Source organism: Anastrepha ludens, chromosome 2, assembly GCF_028408465.1.
Source record: "Anastrepha ludens isolate Willacy chromosome 2, idAnaLude1.1, whole genome shotgun sequence".
Lineage (NCBI taxonomy): Eukaryota > Metazoa > Arthropoda > Insecta > Diptera > Tephritidae > Anastrepha > Anastrepha ludens.
Genome location: NC_071498.1, coordinates 166,411,319 through 166,432,935, shown reverse-complemented (window position 1 = coordinate 166,432,935; position 21,617 = coordinate 166,411,319). Strand labels below are relative to the sequence as shown.

The following is a 21,617-nucleotide window of genomic DNA, read 5'->3' as shown; positions in this document are numbered from 1 at the left end:
AGGCTTATTATGAAAATTTGCGTTCAAGTCAAAATGCAAAAAATTCTATATTGCCGTGAATATATCGAGGCGACTGTACCAACATAAAAGAAGCAATAATCGAAAGACGAATGTATGTAATCCGCAATATTTGACAACTTAACTTTTTTTAAACATACCTCGTATTTCCAAATACCAAACAAAAACGACAAGACTAAAGGCTGGTCAATTTAGAGACATGGGATTTTAAATTGATATATATAAAAGAATGAAAATGCAAAATTTGTCACCTTTTATTATTATTTTTTAAAGACAATCCCTTTCAAATGTTGGCCGCAACTGCGCCGGCTATACATAAACACCACTTTTGAATGACTCGCTGGAGAACTTCGGTCGGTATCTCTCGAATAACTTTAGTAATGCTGACTTCCAATATCTGTATCGAAGCTCGTTTATCCACAAAGTATTTTGACTTTGGTTACCTCACAAATAAAAGTCCAATGGTATCACATCTCACACACGATCTTGGTGGGCAGAGACGAGAGATAAATTACTCACTGATACGACGACGCAGGAAATCCATTCTTTCACGGGCTTTACGGCAAGTAGCCGCAATTACCGTCTCGTTGGGATCAAATATTGTGGACGGGCTTCAATTTTCGGCAACAAAAAGTTGCTTATCATGGTGCGATAGCATTCGCCATTCAATGTTACATTTTGCGGCAGCGTCGCCTTTGAAGAAATAAGGGCCGATAATCCCTCCAGCCCATAGGCCGCACCAAACAGTGGTTTTCAATCGATGTAAGGGCTGTCTTTGAGTGGCATCGCATTGCCCAGCCCCACGTCATCAAAACCACGACTCTCAGAAAAACACATTGAGAAGCAACAACACAAGCCAATGGCGTCACAGTATTGGACTGGCCTTTCCAGTCCCCAGGCTCCAATTCGATTGAAAATGCCTGTGGAACTATGAAAACGCATCTTGCCAGAAGGCCAGTTCATGATTTAAAGCAACTCATGCGTCAAGTTCGCAAAATCTGGTCCTCTTTTCGACGAGCTACGCGGAAAAGTTGGTTCAAAGCATGCCGAGAAGATGCCAGGCTATACTCGACAGCGATGGAGATTACACGGCTTTTTGAGTAATTTTGATTCGTAGTTTTCTACATAATTTCATGTAAAAATTTTTAAATATATATCTTTTATACTTCATGAATAATCGCGGTTCCCTTTTTCTAACACAGACTGTAGCTACAGCCATATCAATTAATAATTTTTTTGGGTGTTGTCTTTCAGATAAATAGAAGAACCAAAATGGCCAGGTCCAATTTTTCGGGAAGGTCAACTTCAAAAAAGTTAGATAAAAAGCCTAAAACATTTAAATATCATTTTTCATTTTTTATTGTAACAAAAGTCCTGAAAATACCCCAAATTTTCGAGCTCTAGACCACCTGGACCCCTTAAGTTTAGGCTCATCCATTATCCATTTAAAAGGCACAAAATAATGTATTTTTAACGGCACAGCAAAGTAGTCCGACTTACATTGGCTATAGTAACATTTTTATTTTTTTATTTAATATAATTAAAAAAAAATAACCTTTTTGGTGAATTACCATTGTCATTCGCTTATATAATATTTTGGCAATCGGAAATTATTGACTTTACTGTTTGGAATGCATGAAATTTAGCACACCTTCGGTATTTGTGATGCAAACGTCCCACATCACTGCAAACTTCTCGCGCCCACAGCCAATAGCTCCATTACTACCTGCTGGCGGCTTATATCACAGCGAATTTACCAAACTGATGTGCTTAATTCATAATTTTAATTACTTTTATACAACGAAAAAAAAAAAAAAAACCAAATACACTTTGCACATTTCCAATCGAAGAAAGGTGTGGGGATGCTTTCATGTGAGCTAACAAACCCAGCTTGAAAGCTCGCGCTTGGCATAATTTCCACACCAATAAACGATCCACCTCATTTTCGAACAGTTCACTCAGCAAATTCAACTCATTATTATTTGCCTAACTGTAAGCGATCTACACCTAAAGCTTTGCACACCCACTGGGCAATCATGATCAAGCAGCCCTAGGCGCCCTATGGTGCCATGCCGAGAGCATCGAATAATCATAGCGACGATTGATTCGAAACGGTTATAAGCGTGCAAATCATACTCGTAATCAAAGTTCAGTCAATTCAACTCCACACCATTCGATGCTGCGTCAACCGATCAGCGATCAGCAATGCGGTCAGTGCATAGCGCTTGCATAACCGAGATCGTGGCAATGGGCCAATGAGCCGTCAAAATACTCGTAGTATCTGGTTAATAATTTCAGAAATGATGTGTTGTGATGTTGTGCGCGGTGGTGTGAAATGCTCGATATTGGGTGCATTGGGGAAATTAGTGAGGTAGTTTTGTACGATACCTGATCAGCTTGTCATTTCGTTTATTTTCATTCGTGGTCAGCGCCGTGGCGTGTGTTTGTAGGGAAATTGGACTTCCGGCGGCAGCGTCGTGCATTGCTTGCACACAGCAGCGGTAATTTGTTCGTATTGCAATTAGCGCCGAAACTCACACGCACACACATATGGGAAGCACACACAACATGCACTGTTGACATACACACACACTATGCAGGCTGTGCAGTTACAGCTACGTACAGTAACAGCATTTGAGCTTTTTCGCGCGCTCGCAACAACTGCGTAACTGCTATTTCTTCTTCTTTTCTCTCCTATTTCTTCTTCTTGTCTCTCCTATTTCTTCTTCTTTTCGCTCTTCTTCTTCTTATATCTTCTTGTAAGTCTTTTTTTCTCGGTCTACTTCGCAATTTCGTCGCTCTGTGATTTTCGGCATTTTTTTGCGCGCAACTCGTTTTTTCCCCTCTTTCCACCAATCGCACTCTCGATCTACGCACTGTGAGCACCATCTCCAACTTCTCCTCCATCTGCAACGCGGACCAACTGAACCGCGTGCTTTATTTGTTCACTGTTGGTGGTTATCTGCTCTGCAGTTGCTTTGATAAATATTTGGCTGTGATATAAAAGATTGCCGTTCAACTGATTAGCATTTAGTTGATTTGTGTTTGTCAATTGGTCCAGTCGGTGGTGTCAAGTGTGTCGCGTACGATTTGGCTTTATTTATAGAATTCGTTCGATCGCATACAAGAAAGATGCGCGCTTTTATTGTAAGTTTGAAAATGAAAAAAAAAAATTAAGTTTATATGTGACAAAGCTGAAGTGTTGGCTTAAAGAGCAAGTGGACTAGCGAAAATTTCAAAATAGGCGCAAAAAGACTGCTGATTTTCATAAAGCGCGGCATACGTTGTGTTTTTCAAGTGCTAAAATATAATATTAAAATTTTAATTTCGCTATAACAAACCGCTAATGATTCTTTTTACACCAGTCGTACAGAGTTGGCCCTTTAGTGGAAGCAATTTTTCTGGAAAAAATATAAAACAAAAAAACAAGTTTTTTGTTGTTCAATTATTTTAGTTCAGGAAAACTGCATCTGAAATTTTTTTAAATATATGACAAAGTATTTTGTAGCCCCTTGCAACGAGGACTTTATTAAACGATATTACGGCATACCAAAAAAAATGTTAAAAATTCTGTCTGAAGGGTTTGCAATTTCGGTGAAAAGTTTCAGAATTTTCATGATTTTTGCACAAAATTTGAAAATGGTTTTTGTATAGGGTTTTCCAATAAGACGTGTTATTTTGATATTCAAAGAAAAATGCTATTTTTTAATATAAATGATCGGATGTTTAATTCATTATAAAGAGGAAGGTATGCCGTTAATAATGGAAAATAACATCAGGCACCACGACCACGCTTACAGGACACTATCCTTTACATGAAATTTTCCATAACCGCATTGCAAAGTGACTGCCCTATGTCCTCGATAGCCTCACGAATTCCATCTTTGAGGTCTTGAATCGACTCTGGGCTGTTGGCGTAGATCTTCTCTTTCATGAGGTCCCAAAGAAATGAGTCACAAGGTGTTAAATCACAAGATCTCGGTGGCCAATTGTGATCACCTCTTCGAGAGATAACACGGTCCGGAAACTTTTCCCGTAAAAAATCAATGGATTCGTTGCTTATGTGGCACGTAGCGTCGTCTTGTTGAAAATAAACGTTGTCTAGATCAATATCATCCAATTCCGGCTATAAAAAATCGTTAATCATCTCTCGATAGCGCAATCCATTCAATAATAATACCTGTTATTGAAAAACCCTTCAGTATCGGGCCTTCTTATAAGAGCTAGACAACTTAAAATGATAATACAAAACAGAATTTGGAAAGAAGTTTTTTATTGTAATCTGGTAGATAATTCCAGGGCATTTATTTTTTGAATACGAATCCGAAATATGAAAGATACTCTGAGTATGACAAAACCTCAGCTCTCAAGCTTCGTGGGTGTCTTCACAGCACATTATCCGTGAGGTATGCATGCCGTGAGGCTAGGAATTAGGTTAGGTTAGCCTGGTTGGCATTAAGCCACGCATATATCTTTTGGTCCCTAGCAATACCAGATGGAGTACAACCTCTTTGAATACTGAAAGTATACATCATGTCTTGGAATTATTTCGAGTCCATATTGCGTCAGCTGTGGGGAGGTATCATCTCAGCATCTGCTCCTTAGCTGCCCTGTTCTCGGGGGCCAAGATTTAAGCATCCTGTTTCTCACTTCTTTCCTACGCTTGCTGATATAGCTGGCCTTGATATCCAAAATCTAATGAACTTTATCAGCAGCAAATCAGTCACCGTTCATAACCCACCACTACTTAACCCTCTACTCCCCCCCACCACCCCCCCCGCCGCTATTAGAAAACACTTTTTCTTCATTTTGGTCTTTTACCGAGATTCGAACGCCGCTTTCAAAACAATGATCAATATAAATTGATTATTCATCGAGCTGTGGTTTTGTTTGTTTGTTGTTATGGGTGAGGTAGGGTTCAAAAGGCCTGCGGATTTACAGTGACCATCGTCTACTGCGTTGAGTGTTGTGGACACTAAAGCAATCCCTCCTTTCCTTCTTAGCAGACATCCTTCCCGGGACTACTTTCTGCATTACTTCCGGAGGGTCCAGAACGGCATCCATAAATGACCAATAGGGTCATCTTCTTGTGTCTCTATTAGTGCGACTGCGCTTTGTTGCACTGTGTCGAGATCTATCTATTTTCTGTACGACGTCTTCGATGTATCTTTTTTCCTCGTTCCAACTGCCCTCGCGTTCGATCATTCGATTGCTGACTATGTTGGATGTCACCAACCTGCAATCTGCTTCGTCGAGTTGTAAGGTTTGGAGCATCGTCTTATTAAAACCAGTCGTCAAAGTGGTCTTCAAAACATGTCAGACGGCAATTTTATGAACCTACTGGCGGTGGTGAAAAAAAAGAAGCACTCCTAGGTCCAACTGACCGTAAATCATATTTAACGAACGTTAATGAACTCGTTCCTAAACTGATTCTCTACCATCTCTAGCAATTTCATTAGAGAACACCCATACAATACTTGACAATTTCACCTACCGTGAAGATGCTGACCGATAATTCGGAGCTTTCCGGGACTGTGTGGGAACATACAAATATCGCTAAAACGTTCGCGACCATTCTACCATCAAGGGTAGAGTGAAAAGAAGACGTTTCATTGGTTTTTTCTTTACAACGAACTCAAAAACTCCAACTTTAAAAACGTTTCAAGGCAGAGAGAGTTCAACCAAGGATTCACAGATGGCCCAAAGCTCGATGGAAAGGTGGACGGAGTTGTATATTACGAACATGTGGGATCCCTTTCTGTTTTTGACTACCCGGCTATTGCAGTGGGCTTTAAGCAGAAGTGATGACAATAGTTAAGGCCGTGACACTGACGCAATACCTAGGGATATTATCTATATTTTCACTGTCAGCCAGGTGGCAATAAAAACCAATCGAAAACCTTCATTAAACGCCGCATGGCGCTTAGCGTGATCACTAATTTCGTCGATCATTTCGATCTGTCATTTCGCCTAAATGTAGTATGGGTTCTTGATTATTGTGACATTGAAGGGAATTTTAGGGCCGATGAACCAGTGAGACTCGGCACCTAATTACCAAACGGGGAACAGCACTTTTTTATTCCAGACAGCAATGGCAGGAGTGCGGCGACTGCGGCAGCAAAAACACCCATGCAAAGATCTTGATGAAAACTATACTGCATACACAGTGTGGATTAAGAAAGCCGGAGGAGAGCGAAATTCGCAGCATGAAGGCGTCCTTCAAAGGCACTGAAACAGCATTTATCAGCTTACCGGCGACACTGGAATTGCAGAAAATTGAGATCGGCTGGGTGTCATCTCGCCTGAATGAAATCCCGTCACCGAAGCGCTCTTTCCGCTGCTCGGGATATAGTCATATTCGGCAACAATGGAAGGAATTTACATAGTCAGCTGCTATGCCCCTCGTAGCCAGAGCGTAACCGAGTTTCGGCGCCTAATGACGACAATAGTCGAAGAAGCAAGCGGGTTATAGTCTCACATTGACGGTCCCAACGACCATAGACTTCCGCTGATTTTCTTGTACTTAAACAAAAAAACTACAGCAACTGACATAAGTATACCCTTACATTAATGCACGCTATTTATTTTTTAAAAATGTATAGGAAAAGGAAATGAAAAATGGCGTAACTTACCCACCTTGTAAAATCTCCCGACAATTATGTCCAGTCCTCAAAAAGAGCTCATAAATGCTACTGCAACGAGCAATGTAACTAGTTTACCATTTCTTAGCCAGGATCCAGTTAATATGACACCAGTTTCAACTTCTACTTTCAACAAAAAACAACTACTTTTTACATTATCGCAAAAGTCAAATAAAAAAGATCTTATAACTCGGCTAAGAAGCGGAAATCAGCCCCCAAATAAATGGCATTCGTCTCTTAGATATAGGGATTTATACCAATACTATTTCCCCATGAAATCCTAAGTACTAATCGCCTATCTTATAAACTTCCGCCCGATTTAACCATCTCAATTCGCTCCCTTTCAGACACTCTGCCTGCTCGCAACGGCGTATGCCAAGCCACAGGGCTATAACTACCAGAGTCAACAAAACAGTTTCCAGAATCAACAGAATAGCTTCCAAATCAAGCTGCCTGGCATTAGTAGCACATCCAGTGCACAACAACAGCACACCAGTTCCAACGTACAAGAACAACCAAGTTTCCTGCAACAGGCACTGCAAAATGCCAAACTGACGCAATCCCTCATCAGCACCCCAGCTGCTTTACCCACCGTTGCGACGCCAAACAACTATTACCAAAGTGCGCCTCTGTCACAGACACCACATTTTCAGCCCGGTTTCCAACCCAGTCACGGTCCACAACAACCCGCCTATCCAACGTTCGGACAGCAGCAATACCAACAGCAAGGCCACTTTGGGCAATCACCATCTCTAGTCACCAAGGACATTTACGTGCATGTCGCACCCGAAGAGCATGAAGAACGTTACCAGCGACCGGTGTTGCCTCCGCCACCACCACGCAAGCACTACCGCATTGTCTTCATTAAGGCGCCAAGTCCCAAGCCAAACGCAGCAGCCTTACGCGTGAATCAAGCGCCAACCGAGGAAAAGACTATTATTTATGTGCTCACACGCAAGCCAGATCCCATCGACTTGGAGGCGGCTTACCAGGAGGCAGCGCCCAAGCCGCCCAGCAAACCGGAAGTCTATTTCATCAAATATCGCACCCAAGAGGAAGCGCAACATGCACAACGCACCATTCAAGGTAGGTCACATTCACCACTTGAAAGTTAACAAAAACAGCAGCATAAAAATTCACTTCATAAATTTCGATTTAAGCAGATTTCCTATTTGCACCGATTGTGCCAAACAGCTTTGGCTGAGTTTATTGATTTTTACTTCCTGTTCTGCAATTCTCGAATGCAAATTCATTGTGCTGCTGAAGTGCGGAGAACGTCACCAAAAAAAAAAGGCAAAACAAAAAGTGCCAAACCAGCGAAAATATGATGAATCATTTTCAGAAGTATCCACCTCTGGCTATTTGAATATCGGCATTTGGTTTATTTACATAATTTTGAGCTTTTCAACTTTGCTTTAATAGAGTCGGTGCATAATTTGATGGCACTTCCAAAGTTCGTTGGTATGCGAAGCGATATGTTAATGTGTTGGCCTTAACATTTTGTATTCGGTCTCTGTGATCTGTGCTTTAATGACGTGAACCTCTTCAACTTTAGTGTCTCATCCACGCACTTAAGCAATCGAGCGTTGGCTGCTCAAGGCCGTTGGGAACTTCTTCGAATTTGTTTCTTCTTAAGTCGCTATTGAATATTGAATAAGGTCACATTCCGCGCATTCCCTTTTCAACTATTCACATGTGTAGTAATCATGTAAAAATTGGGAAAATCTCAAAACACAGTCATTCTTTAGCCAACTAAAACTCAGACGCGGAGTCACGAAATGAGACACAAACTATGCTCAGTGGGACAGCGTCCAGTGTTTTTTACGTGAGTGCCTGCTGGCGACAGCTCCAACCCACGGTACCCAAAGGCACACGGATCAAAATCAATTATCAATGATCAGGACCCAAACAATATTTGGTACCAATTGTCAAAGTGGCATGGATACACTAACCGCCTTGGTAGGGCTCGAGGCCTACCCATACCTCTGCCGTTCTATGGGTCCCGCCACCCGGTTGCAATGCAACTCCACATCGGCCTAAAACCTACCCGCGCTTTAGGTCTTAACCACAGCCACCACGAAAACCTCCCCGAAGGGCCGTTCCCAAGAACAGGTCAGAGCGAACTGTGAGGGCTCCTGTTCCCCGTGGTACCGAGTTATGGTCTCCGGTAAGACGTCGTACCCGAAGACACTGCCAGTTGAGCACCCATACTACTCAGGCACTGGCAAACCTAGATTTTAGTCGTCTTTTACAACAGGCATACCTTACCTCGGGCATATTCTAACCCCTGCACCGCTGGGGGGATGCTCAGTGGGACAATGAACTCAGTAAGGATTTGCTTGCACGTAAGGAGATCTCTTACTCTTTAGCTAGGATGGGCTCCGGGCCAAAGAAGTTCTGCAGCCATCAAAGCCACGCTTAGCAAATGAGTTACTTTAACCCACAAGCGAGCCTGGCAGGTTGAGAAAGGCTGCGGATGGACAAAACTGATGTCAAGTCCGAACGACTGTCGCAGTTCCTCCTGTCATTAAGCAGAAGGGATTGTAGGCAGCTGGCTGGACTGATGTCGGGCCACTTTCTATGAGCGAAGCAAATGGAAAAGGTAGGCGTCTGAGACAGCGAACTCTACCCAGCAAGTGGAGAGGAGGATGATACGACGGATTACTTTCTGTGCGTCTGCCCTGCCTTCGCCCACATCAGGCTTGAGGTCCTTGGCACTGATGTGTTTAGAAGCAAACACCTTGGCTCCTTGGCAACACAAGATGTAATTAGATTTCTTCGAAGGTAGGGTAGATTTAAAAAAAAGTCCAAAGGGAACCCGGGTACAGTGCAATGGACTTAATGTTGTCTGAGTGCTGAACTTGCCAGTCTGTCCCGAAAACAAAGAAAAAGGATTTGCTTAAGAATGAACTCTAAAACTACTGATAAGATTTTGTGCTAGTAATAAACGAGTGTTTTTCATCTATTTAAGACCAATTTCAGCCTTTCAACAACATTTCTGTCATTTCTCTCACGTGTCAACTATCGCTAATTATAATCACGACAAGAAACCAACTGTATCTCCATATGCCCTTTCCTATATTTTCTATTTTTTTTTTTTTTTTATTTCCTTGACAATAAATTGCATCAGCTTAGTTTCTTGGGTATTTTGACTTTACGGTTGTGCTACCAACCCTGCGCCAACACGTACATCAGTGGAAAAAGCACTGGTGATCTGCCTGTCATATCAAATGTTTTATAACGAGCCGCTTGCTTCAAGTACAGACATCCGCTTTCGACCTCATCTCGCATGATGAATCAGACGTCGCGGAAAGTCAGTTTTTAACGAAGTTTACATTTCCGATCTGTGGGTCCGTGGTAGATATTTCATTTCCTGCCTATCACCATACTCTAACGCATCCGCCATCGCATTCGCCTATCCTCCACCTGGAGACGCGCCCTCTAGGGATAACAAGCTCCTCCGAGGAGCCGATATAAAGAGGGACTTTCTCTTCCTCCACCAAGCAGGTACATCAAAGCATAATTCCAGAGCTGAGGCTTTCGTGTCCATTCGTGCGAAACGACGTGCCAGATGGCGATGTAAAGCTGTATGAGCTCGAAACCCTATCGTCTGCGATAGTAGCCGCATTCAAATCTCTTACATTCATAAATATTCCACACAATCTTCGTCTCAAATAGCTAATGGCAACCTCATTAGATATTTTTATCATTTAAGCTTTCGCACAGTACCTACAATGGAGTAGTTATGATCAGATACTAAAGAATAGCAGTTTTCTACTCAGTTACCTAGACAGTTCATATGAGCAGTTGCTGGCAAGAGGGATCCTCTTTTGGTGATCCTCTTTTCAAAGTAGACGTGATTGATGCAGGTTTCCAAGTAAGCCTTGTCCTGGTCTACAGATGCAAGGGAATTGGCTGTTTGTGTAATGGCCCACCTTTGAGTCGTTCATTTCCAGACTCATCGGGAAGCGAATGGGCTAAAATGGGCGAAATGTCTGCACATCCTTTATTAAATGTTCTTCCTAACTTCCCTTCGGTTATGAAGTGCGTCTTGAAGGAATTGCAGTCGTAAAAGAAACTTAAGACCGAAGTTAATCATCTTCAAAATAATCTCAAACGTTTAGCGCTGACAAACTTCAACTCCACATAAGCCTACCCACCACTCTTGCTGACAGCAAAACTCGTTCGTCGCTCATACGCTTCTTCAATGAGCCACAAAGCACAAGTCCCTGTGACGTCGCTATTCAGCTGAAGTATAGTGGCGCAGAACTGTGGTCAAATTTCTGTGTTAAACGGGCTGCAAAGGAGTTTAAGTGGCGCCATGAGTACAATGTCCTGACTTCTCTGTTCGATTTGCTACCTCTGAACTTAACGATGAAAGAGAAGGCATTGAAAACGATGTGTTGACTACATTTTCATGGATTTAGACACAACAATCAGAGCTTCAGACACAGAGAGTTGCTTGAAAGAATGCCAGAACAGTATTCTCTATTTGTGGTACCTAATGGGAAACTGAAAGAGATTCCAGTCTTTTGAGAGAAAGTATGTCGTTAGCTTTACTACAAAGAAGCGATGGAGAGATCCGCACTCTCACTTACGAGAGTCGGTTAGAACTGTCTACTGAACATGGTACTGGAGCGGAATGTAATTGACCAGTAGCTTCAGATGTTTTACAGCTTTAAATATGATGGCAACGGTCAGTCCGTCGGAAGTCTTTGCAATATTTAAAATATGGTAGCGGACTGGGTAATTGGCGATAGGTAGAAAGGAATTAAAATCAGGGTCTGTAATGAGAGCCCAACAACTCTAAAGGCCTTATGAATTGCTCTTACCTCTGCACAAGTTGTTGAGGAATGTAAGTTGAGGCTAAACTTTGTTGCAAGATGGAATAAACTTAAACTTATATGGGGTTTCGAGGCACTATGGTATTTAAGACTACAAACTGACTGATGAATTGACAAACTGCGGTTCTTTGGAGTGCCCAATTGGACCGCGGCCAATTTTAGTACCAAATATTGCGGGAATAGTTGGGTACATCAAAGCTCTCAGTAAAAAATCTCATGAGAATCATTCTGACGCCTGCAAAACAATCAAGTATTTTCTGAAACTGCCGGAAGGTGGTAGCAAAGCGCCTTCGCAGGTAGAGGAGGAAAGGAGCTTTGCTACCATCTTCCGCAGACAGAGGAGGAAAGAACTGCGAGCACTGATAAGATTAATTACGGGACACACTCCATGTGATCGTATTTAGATGACGAAGATAATACAGAGCAATTTCTCTGCCGCTGTCCCGCTTATGCCACACTTAGAAAGCCCATTTTTGGGTCAGGTGTTTTGAGGTGTTTCCCTTAACAAACTTCTAATAGGGTAAGGCTTTCTCAAGTGGGCATCAAAATTACCAAAGTGAATATTTTGCGATGAAATTCAGCCAGGACTGAGTTTTATCATCCAGAAGCACACTCAGAAAATTTTGTTGTAAAATTCTAAATAGTTTTTTTTTTATTAACTATCGAAGTTTTTTGCAGCGCTTGAATAATTATCACATTTCTCGTAAAGTAAGTATCCGATTACAACGATTTTTCAACTGCAGGCTGATAAAGGATGATATTTTCCAAAAACGTTATTTTTGTTCCGAAACTTGATGTTTTGTTTTTGTAAATAATTTTTTTTAATAAACAATTAAAAATTTAACTAATTTCTGCGCCTCTGGGATGAAAATTTTTTAAGGATATTAACGTAATAAACATCTGTGCATTTATGTATGAAAAAAATGCGTGCAATTCGAAAAGGATTAATTATAATTAATTTTTTTGTGCCAGAATGCGCGCTTCGCGGGCGGCTTGCGAAAAACCGTTTTTCGGACACGTCTCAACGCGATATGCTTCCGTAAGATCAGTTTTGCCGACTTTTCCATTACTGGTGTTTACTTGTTTTTAAAGATTGGCCATATAAATAATTTACGTATAACAGAATTTGCGCTTTGACTGTCGCGGAAATGAGTAATGATAATTAAATCAAATGTATTCAAAGGAATGTAAAAGCTGTCATGCAAGGTTTCATATATACTTCTTTATTACTAACGTTTATGTTTACATATCAGATCTATACCTACATTGTAAGTTCAGTCAGCAAATGCCCTTAAAATTTCTCGCTGAAAAACAACAACAATTCACGGACGGACACAAAAAGTGAAAAGATATAGAAAGTTATACAGATATCGCATATTCATTTGTTATTTCGAGAAAAAATGAAAATCATTCACGCTTTTTACACTTTTCATGTAGTTTATTTTTACATAATGGGTATAATTTTAGATTGATCGTGGGCTGAAAATATTTTGCACTCGATGGAATTTTTAACTTTTGGAATAAAAGAATGGAACTGCCTCGTATTTTTCAAAGTTTGCGCTTTGGAATAGCGCTTTTTCAACTTACTAGAGTGATTTTCATGTTCTTGTTTATTACAGTAATCAAAACTAATTTTCTTAGAATTGACTTTTGCCCAATCATACAACTGTTTCGGTCCCGTAATTTTCACCGGGATTTTATCTCGCAAGCTTGCATGGTACGCATCTCTCTTTATAGCACCACCAATACCATCGCAGGCACCTTTCCCATGTGCAGAGGCAAAAAAGTGCCACTCGGCATCGATGCCAAAATCCTTTTTGTCAAATCCTCCGATTTCAGAATTTCTAGAAAGACGCGCACTACAGTCAGCCCCTTTTTTCAACTCATCAACGCTCGCAGCTAATTTTACTTTTTCTTTGTTTGTTGGACAAGAGACTCGGCGAATTTTTACCGGGCTCGCGCCAAATTTTTCTAGTAAATTATTGATATTATCAATTTTTATTTCGTTATCAACAGCCGCACAAGTGAAATTAGGATCTTCTTGTTCATTATCTTCAGTAGTAATAATTTCGTTAGGGAAATTTTCAACGGGATTCGGAGGATCATTTTTGAAAGTTAGGCCAACCTGTAAATGATGCATTTATAATTATAAGTACACTTAATACGGTATTTTAAGAAGTATGTGGAACATACAATAGGGGAGACGTGAACTTTTCCTTGGTATAAAGACGTCCTGCAAGAACGGCACACAAATTGTCCAGCTATTTCGCTAAATTTCACATTTTGGTCACTTATTCGGACTAGATTTGTGTAAACACGACTATGGTTTTGTTTTCCGAAAGGGTTACAACAACGATTTGCATGTGGCATTATATTAGTCTAGACTTAGTTTTGTACACATTAACGTACGCGATTTACATCATATCACAGTTTTTATTATCACCGAAACATATCACCACAGCAGTCGGAAGGAGACTAGACACAACTAATGACAATGTCGGCAAAACTGATCATACGGAAGCATATCGCGTTGAGACGTGTCCGAAAAACGGTTTTTTGCAAGCCGCCCGCGAGTCGCCGTTTGTTTGTTCGTGCGCGTCCGCGTAAGTCGAAGCGCGCATTCTGGCACAAAAAAATTAATTATAATTAATCCTTTTCGAATTGCACGCATTTTTTTCATACATAAATGCACAGATGTTTATTACGTTAATATCCTTAAAAAATTTTCATCCCAGAGGCGCAGAAATTAGTTAAATTTTTAATTGTTTATTAAAAAAAATTATTTACAAAAACAAAACATCAAGTTTCGGAACAAAAATAACGTTTTTGGAAAATATCATCCTTTATCAGCCTGCAGTTGAAAAATCGTTGTAATCGGATACTTACTTTACGAGAAATGTGATAATTATTCAAGCGCTGCAAAAAACTTCGATAGTTAATAAAAAAAAAACTATTTAGAATTTTACAACAAAATTTTCTGAGTGTGCTTCTGGATGATAAAACTCAGTCCTGGCTGAATTTCATCGCAAAATATTCACTTTGGTAATTTTGATGCCCACTTGAGGAAGCCTTACCCAATAAAGAAGTCTAGAAAGTTGACTGACGATTGACTGACTCATTTACCATCGACGTAGCGTTGTCCCTTGTCGCCCCTTTTCTTCGTCATCGTCTTAGGTGACATCATGTGCTAATTGACCCTACACAAAAGAGGCATTGTATGGAATTTCACTAGACATGTCCTTCGTTCATGACAGCTGCCTCCTCCCTTACAAACTCATTGATATGCAAGCGATGGTGGAGCAGAGGACGCAACCAGCCAAAGAATACTTGTAGAAGGTCGATGTTAGATTAGATAAGATTCTTTATGGGGTTTGCACTTCAACCTCATGGTCTTTCGGACCCTCTACTCATCACAGTACCTCATGTAGACCCAGTTCCCTTATTAAACTCAGAATAGAGTTGGATTCCTTTCTTCTGGCTGCAATCGGCAAAGATGTCTCAACCTTCTCTGTGCTATACCACTGCGTTTTAGAAGAAGATGCATTGGAGTCTACTGAGATTGGAAGCAGAAACGACAAGAGTCCGTAAACCAAATTCCGATCATGTGCAGATGACTGCGTCGTCTACACTGGCTATTGAGAATACCCAGGAGCGTTCTCAGTTTATCCTTCAGCAGGATTTTAAGTTTTTAAAACTCTCTTGGTTGCACCCTCCCAATACGGATTTCACCCGGCATAGCCCCATTGTTTCGTGCCGACAAACCTCCCTTAATCCTAGCTCTTCACTTCTAAGCTTCTCCTTAATGATGTGTTTTCCCATAGCAAGGAAAGGCTCGGGTTCTATTAAAGGCGAGATCGCAGCTATTTCCGCTATTTCATTCCCAGTTATACCTCTGTATCCTAAGACCCAATTTAGCCGGATGTAATTGTGCGTTCCTAGTAAATAAAGTTTCTCGATACGCTCAAGGACCAGTGAGGATTTGTTTTGACAGCACGATAGGGTCATGAGTGGCGCCTGACTGTCACTCAGAAGGGCAATGCGCTCATTTCAGAGATTTCTGTCTAAGTTTATCTCTGCACATAAACAAATGGCTCGATATTGCGCGAGCTAGCAGATGCCGACATCACATGGGATGGTGCAAAAAAAAACAGCTCAGAACCATTTACGATGGAAGTCTGTCGAGCGATGGAGTCTTGTCGAACCTCTACGCTTTCGATCGGAGTTGGCATGGAAAATAAAATTAATCACTCACTCACCAACTCTTGGCCTTAGGTGCAATGGGGTGCCTAAGTGTTTGGAAAAATATGTCCGTCTGTCCGCAATTCTATTCCATTCCATTTCATTCTAAATTAGATAGACACATTTTTTGTCTCATGTAACCGATAATAACAACAAGCAGATTCAGTGGGGGATTTAGACGGAATCGATTGAAATGCAAGCTTTACTTGAAAAGAACTAAAAGTTCATAGAATTTTTAAACAAAAAAAAAGTAAAGCAATGTCGAAGTCAAATCGACTCCGCACTAAATTTCCATCGAAACCGAAAGTCTTCCAGCTCTATTTCTACCAAAATGGCTGCTAGTTTCTCCCTGAAAACTATTATTAGACCATCAAATAGCACAAAAATCTTTGTAATCCTGAAATCTCAATTCTAATCCAACTATGTTTTCAGAACAATACGATCAACTAGGCGGCACAACACAAGTCTCCGACGAGGGAGTTGCACCAGTGGCCTCCGTAATTGGATCGTTGGATCGCCAGCAAGGCGGCGCAGGCGCCAACGTCGGCTCCAGTATCATCTCCACCAGCAGCAGCAGCAGTGCGAGCAGTAGTGGCAGCAGCAGCGGCAGCAGCAGCGGAGTGAATAAATATCTGCCGCCTTTTGTAAGACTCTAATTTTAATTAATTGAAGTTGATTTGAAGTTTAATCGACCGAAAGCGATTTTACTGCCCAACAAAAGAAAGACTCATAAAAGACACAAAAAGTACATGCATACATGCACACACACGTGCATAGCGCACATACACCATCACAACTGCATGTATATATGTACACGTTGCTTTACATACATATTTACACTTGTCTGTTCAATTTATGCGCTCGATAGCATTTGATTTCACTGAGTCGATTTAATTATTTTCGATTTCTGTTGGTTTGTTAATTAATTTTCGAGTTGTAAAATTTTTAGTTATCTATTTTTTTACTATTGCGCTGAAATAATTTAGCGTACTTTGCGGTATGTTGTTGTTTATTTTTTTGTTAATTGAATAATTTGTTAATGAATATATTTTTTTATTTATTTATTCATAGTTTTTTTCTTATTGAGTATTTTTAATATAATTTGTTAAATAATTAATTTTTGTAATACCTGATTTTAAATGATCGCAGCCGTAGTCTGTCATCAGCCGCTAGTCGATGGTCTCGGCTCAAACATCAATTCGCCAGTTAAATTATATTATATTTGTAGTTGTAAGTTGTTATTAAATAAATATTTGCTTTTCTAGTGTTTTTTTTTACGAATTTTGTAAATCTATTAGCAAATCGCTCACATAGGGCACCAATGTGGAAAAATAAAAAATTTTAATAAATAAAAAGTAAAACAGGTATATTTTCATTTCTTACAAATTTGATTTGCATAATTAATGACCCGGCACAAAAAGGTCGGCGGAGTGAAATTAACACTGAGATAAGCGTGAAACGTGTTTCGACAACATTTAACATGAAAATGTTGAAATGTCAAAATTTTGAAACCCACATAACAACATGAAAGTCAGAGAAAATAACAGCAGCGCAACATCAACAATGATAAAATCGGTGTCGTAATGCAAGCGTATGAGAAGACAGCAAAGAAATTGGATGAATCTCAGAGCGCAGCTAACTGACCTGTCCTACACGTAAGTGTAAGTGTACTAGTAGCTGGAAGTAATAAAGTATACTAGTAAGTGTATCACTGCAAGAATGGTATGGCAGTATAGCTGAGTATGTGTAAGAGGAGGAAGCGCGTACCTGCGTATGTGAGAGAAGAGGAAGCGCGTAGCTGTAACCAGTCGGGTGGAGAAATAGAGCGCTGCATAACTAATTTAGTTCAAATTTAATGCATGTAGCTGAATTTTCCTTTTAATTGCTTTTTTTTAAAGGGAAACTTACAAGCAACAGAAAAGAGGAATTAAAACAGTTGCCCACAACTAACTTCGTAGTTAGTTTTTAGAAAACGAGACTAATAATTAGTCAAAGTGCCATAATTAGTCATTAGTGCCTAGTCAAAAGACTTCTATTAATAGAAGAAATGATGAACTGAAAAGTTCTATCCTCATGTCACAATGTATGTAGGCATTGCTTCGACTCATACTACTAGAGAGAGAGAGAGAGAGAGATACTAAAGGCATACATTTATTATTGTTATTATTATTAGGCTACTGGAACTAAAAGAAATCTCTTGTGCAAAACTTGCTGAGGTACCCTATGTTTTAAGGCTTTTTAAGAACTTTAGCACGTTCAGGGATTTATTGTTCCACAATTTATAAGTATATGAATGCGCGGCAATGACACTAAGGGGGTTTAGTTTTTTTCTGCCTCGTTCAGGATATTCACAAATAAGGTGTTCTGAATTTTCTTTTTCCAGAGAATCGACAGATATTGGTCCAATTTTTTTAATTGCATTTAAAAGAGGCTACAGTGACCTGTAAAGTAATCAGTTAAAAAGGAAACGAAATTGCCGACGAATCGGCCAACCGTGGATCAGCGATGCCCCCACAGGGGCCAGAGCCAATAATCGGAATCAGTCCCGCAGGAATCAAGAATTGGATCAGCGATTATGTAGGCAATCTACATAAAGAGCGATGGTCCGGTCTGGAACGCTGCAGAAATGCAAAGTGTTTTGTTACAAGTCCGAACAGAAAACTGTCAAACGTACTACTAAAACTTAGAAGGAAAGATATTCGGTTGATGGTCGGCATCATTACAGGACACAACCCATGGGGTCAGCATATGACCACCATTGCAATCATCGAGAACCCGGTATGCCTGTCATGCTTGGAGGAGGCGGATAGCACTGAGCACTTTCTCTGTGAGTGTCCTGCCTTTGCTAGAGCACGACTGCGAGTATTGGGTTCCGATGTCATGAGAACGAGTAATATTCGTTCTCTAAAACTAGAGGATATTTACGGATTTGCCAAAGAATCTGGAAAATTCTCACAGAACCCTCTGTCTCTATTCTTTCCTATCTCTTTCTCTGATACTTTTCTCCTTCCCTCCTTGATTATCTACCCCCCTTTCCAGAGCTATAAATACAATGGGCTCTTTAGCCTGAGTGTTTTAGGAGCCACCAAATCTCCTGGTGCTCCTTGGCTTGACCTTTTCAAATTTCAATCAGTTAACAAAAAATAAATCTATTGTTTTCTCGGTAGATGGCTGTATGATCGATATCTCGTAAAGAGTATCGATCAAACAATTTAAAGTTTATGCCCATTGTCAAGGTGAAATTTCACACTCAAAAATTTGCTTTTTGTTTGTTAGATTCAGTTGTGAAAATTCGGTACATTTTATATTATAGTTTTTCTTTGATAATGAATGATGTTCATGATGCCGATACTTTAACAGCTAAATTTACGTACAATTTTGGTTTCGTCGATTCCGTTCAGGCATTTTTGATGTTAAATAAAATGTCGGTTAAGTCGAAAATGTCGATAAAATCACAAAAATAATCGAAGTTGACTAGCATTTTAGTAGTCGCAGCAGCACCCAGAAGCTACAAATCGGTCCTAAAGACGTTTAAACTATTTGCGCAAAGATGGATTCAAAAAGAAGTTCAATGTTTGGGTGCCACACCAATTAACACCTGAAAAAAAATGATAAATCGAAATTCCATCTGCGAAGCCTTGGCCGAACGAATGGTGACTGAAGATGAGTAATGGGCCACATGCGACAATATAGTAGTCAAAGCGTGATGAAGCAGCTCAAATAGTGGTCAAACCACGACTAACGGCCAGAAGGTTCTACTGTGTATTTGGTGGGAATTGAAAGAAATTATTTAATATGAGTTGCTTCCGTATGGTCAAACACTATATTCTCTACTGTCAACAACTGGACCATTTGAAGGTAGCGATTGACCAGAATTGGGCAACAGAAGAGGTGCTGTGTTTCGTCAGGACAACGCACAGACGCCTGCAGTGACTCGCCAAAAACTCCGAGAACGTGGTTGAAAAGTTGTAATGCATCCACCATATGGTTCGGACATGGCACCAAGCGATTACCACCTTTTTCTCTCATTGCAAAACTTCCTGCGTGATAAGAAATTGGTATCAAGAGAAGATTATGAGAATCGATTACTAGAATTTTCGCCAATAAGTATAAAAACTTCTATGAGAGCTACCTCTAAAATGGAAGCAAATTATACAAACATCTTAAATAAAGTTTTGAATTTTACACAAAAATAATGGATCACCATCACACAGGTTCGTCTAATTGAAAAGTTTCCGAGCAATTCTCAAGCATACGCTAAACAAAAATTGCTGGGAAGTCAAAACCCAGCAACAACTGATCGGAAGAATTAGGCAAAAATTGAAAGAGGTCAGCTGCCAAAGGATGACATCAAAGTACAAGTAAATAAACTCCCCACAAAATAACGTCTTTTCTACTCATAATCGCTGCATATTTTTCAATTAATAATTGATTTACTTGTTTCTACAAGTTTAATTACTTCAAAATGGACGATTCCACGGATGTAAATCTGGCTCAGCAGTTGTTGTTGGAGTAGCATAAAAATTCCCCACACAATTCCCCGCATAGAACCGGCTGTCGTTGAAACGCTGGCCCAGCAGTCCTTCGTGGCGGTTCATTCTGAGAGAGCCACGCATAAGTTGCATGTCGTGCATCGGTTAGCTCTGATTTCTTCAAACTGACTATGCGGAACTCAAACACCTGTCCTGGTTGTTTTACCAATTTGTTGCAAATTTTCTTGGATGGTCGATTAGACAATTGATGCTACAAGCCTTGGAGCGATACTCGGTCGAATAATTCGTAAAATAGGTCCAAACGATTTATTAAAATGAAGCTTATTTCGCTCATAGCTTGATTGAGCCATAAGGTACTTTTTGATCTAAACGGATACGTTAAAGGTAGGAAAAGGTAGGCATCTTAGACAGTGCACTCTACCCAGCATGTGGAGAAGAGGATGAGACGGCGGATCACTTTCTGTGCATCTGCTCCGCCTTCGGTCGAATCAGGTTTGAGGTCTTTGGCACTGATGTGTTAAGAAGCGACCACCTTGGCTCCTTGGCTGGCACCACAAGATCTACTCAGATTTCTTCGGAGTTCGGGTAGATTTAAAGAAAATTAAAAGGGAATCCTAGTTTAGTACAATGGACTTAATTAATGTCTGAGTGCTGCACTTGTTAGTTGTCACGACAAAAAAAAAAAAAAAAATAATAATAATATGTGGTAGGAAGAGAACATTAAACTTCAACCAAAAATAAATTGTCTAGATATGAATCTCGAGAGCCTGTAACCAAACTATTGAAGCGCCACATAAGCGCACGGTTGGTCTTCTCTGAAAAACTTTAATTTTGGTGAATTTACGCGACGATTTCAAAAACGTTATTTTTGTTGGAAAAAATGTAATTAGAATGGTCTTATTGGCTGCCTTAAGTACTGCCGCGATGTACAGTAACCCCGTCAAACTTGCTATAAACGAAATCACGGACAACTTTCGGATATGCAGGAAAGTACCTGAGCTTTGGTTTATAAATACGCGGACATCTGCTGAATAATTTACTAATCGAATTGCTGGGAACCTCTACGGTGATTCTTGGATCCTCCAGGAGGACAACGCCCCAATTCACACTGCATGTGCTGCAAAAAGGTTTTTTTCATCCAGAAAAATATCTCTTTTGGATACCCCAGTGATCAGCTCGGACATAAATTCCATTGAAGACTTATCAGGGTTGCATTCTAGCAAAATTTTATAATAATAATCAGCAGTTTGAGCCCAGCTAAAAAAGGCTTAGTTAAATGGGTGGAATGAAATACGGCTTTCAACACTAAAACAGCTTGAGAGACCCACAAAGATCCGGGACTCCAAATATAATACCGTCTCGGCGATGTCAATCGGCCACCT

The 21,617-nt window shown here is 40.3% G+C and overlaps 1 protein-coding gene across 1 annotated transcript in view; it reads left to right on the top strand.

Annotated features, from left to right (window-relative positions):
- The window catches only part of LOC128855644 (uncharacterized), a 36,206-nt gene extending 19,263 nt beyond the window's left edge, over positions 1 to 16,943 (top strand). Inside the window, exons 2-3 of the mRNA XM_054090709.1 lie at positions 7,007 to 7,745; positions 16,175 to 16,943. Coding sequence (XP_053946684.1) covers positions 7,007 to 7,745; positions 16,175 to 16,398 — 963 coding nt within the window. The 3' untranslated portion in view covers positions 16,399 to 16,943. The remainder of the gene's footprint in view (positions 1 to 7,006; positions 7,746 to 16,174) is intronic.
- Positions 16,944 to 21,617: the final 4,674 nt, after the last annotated feature.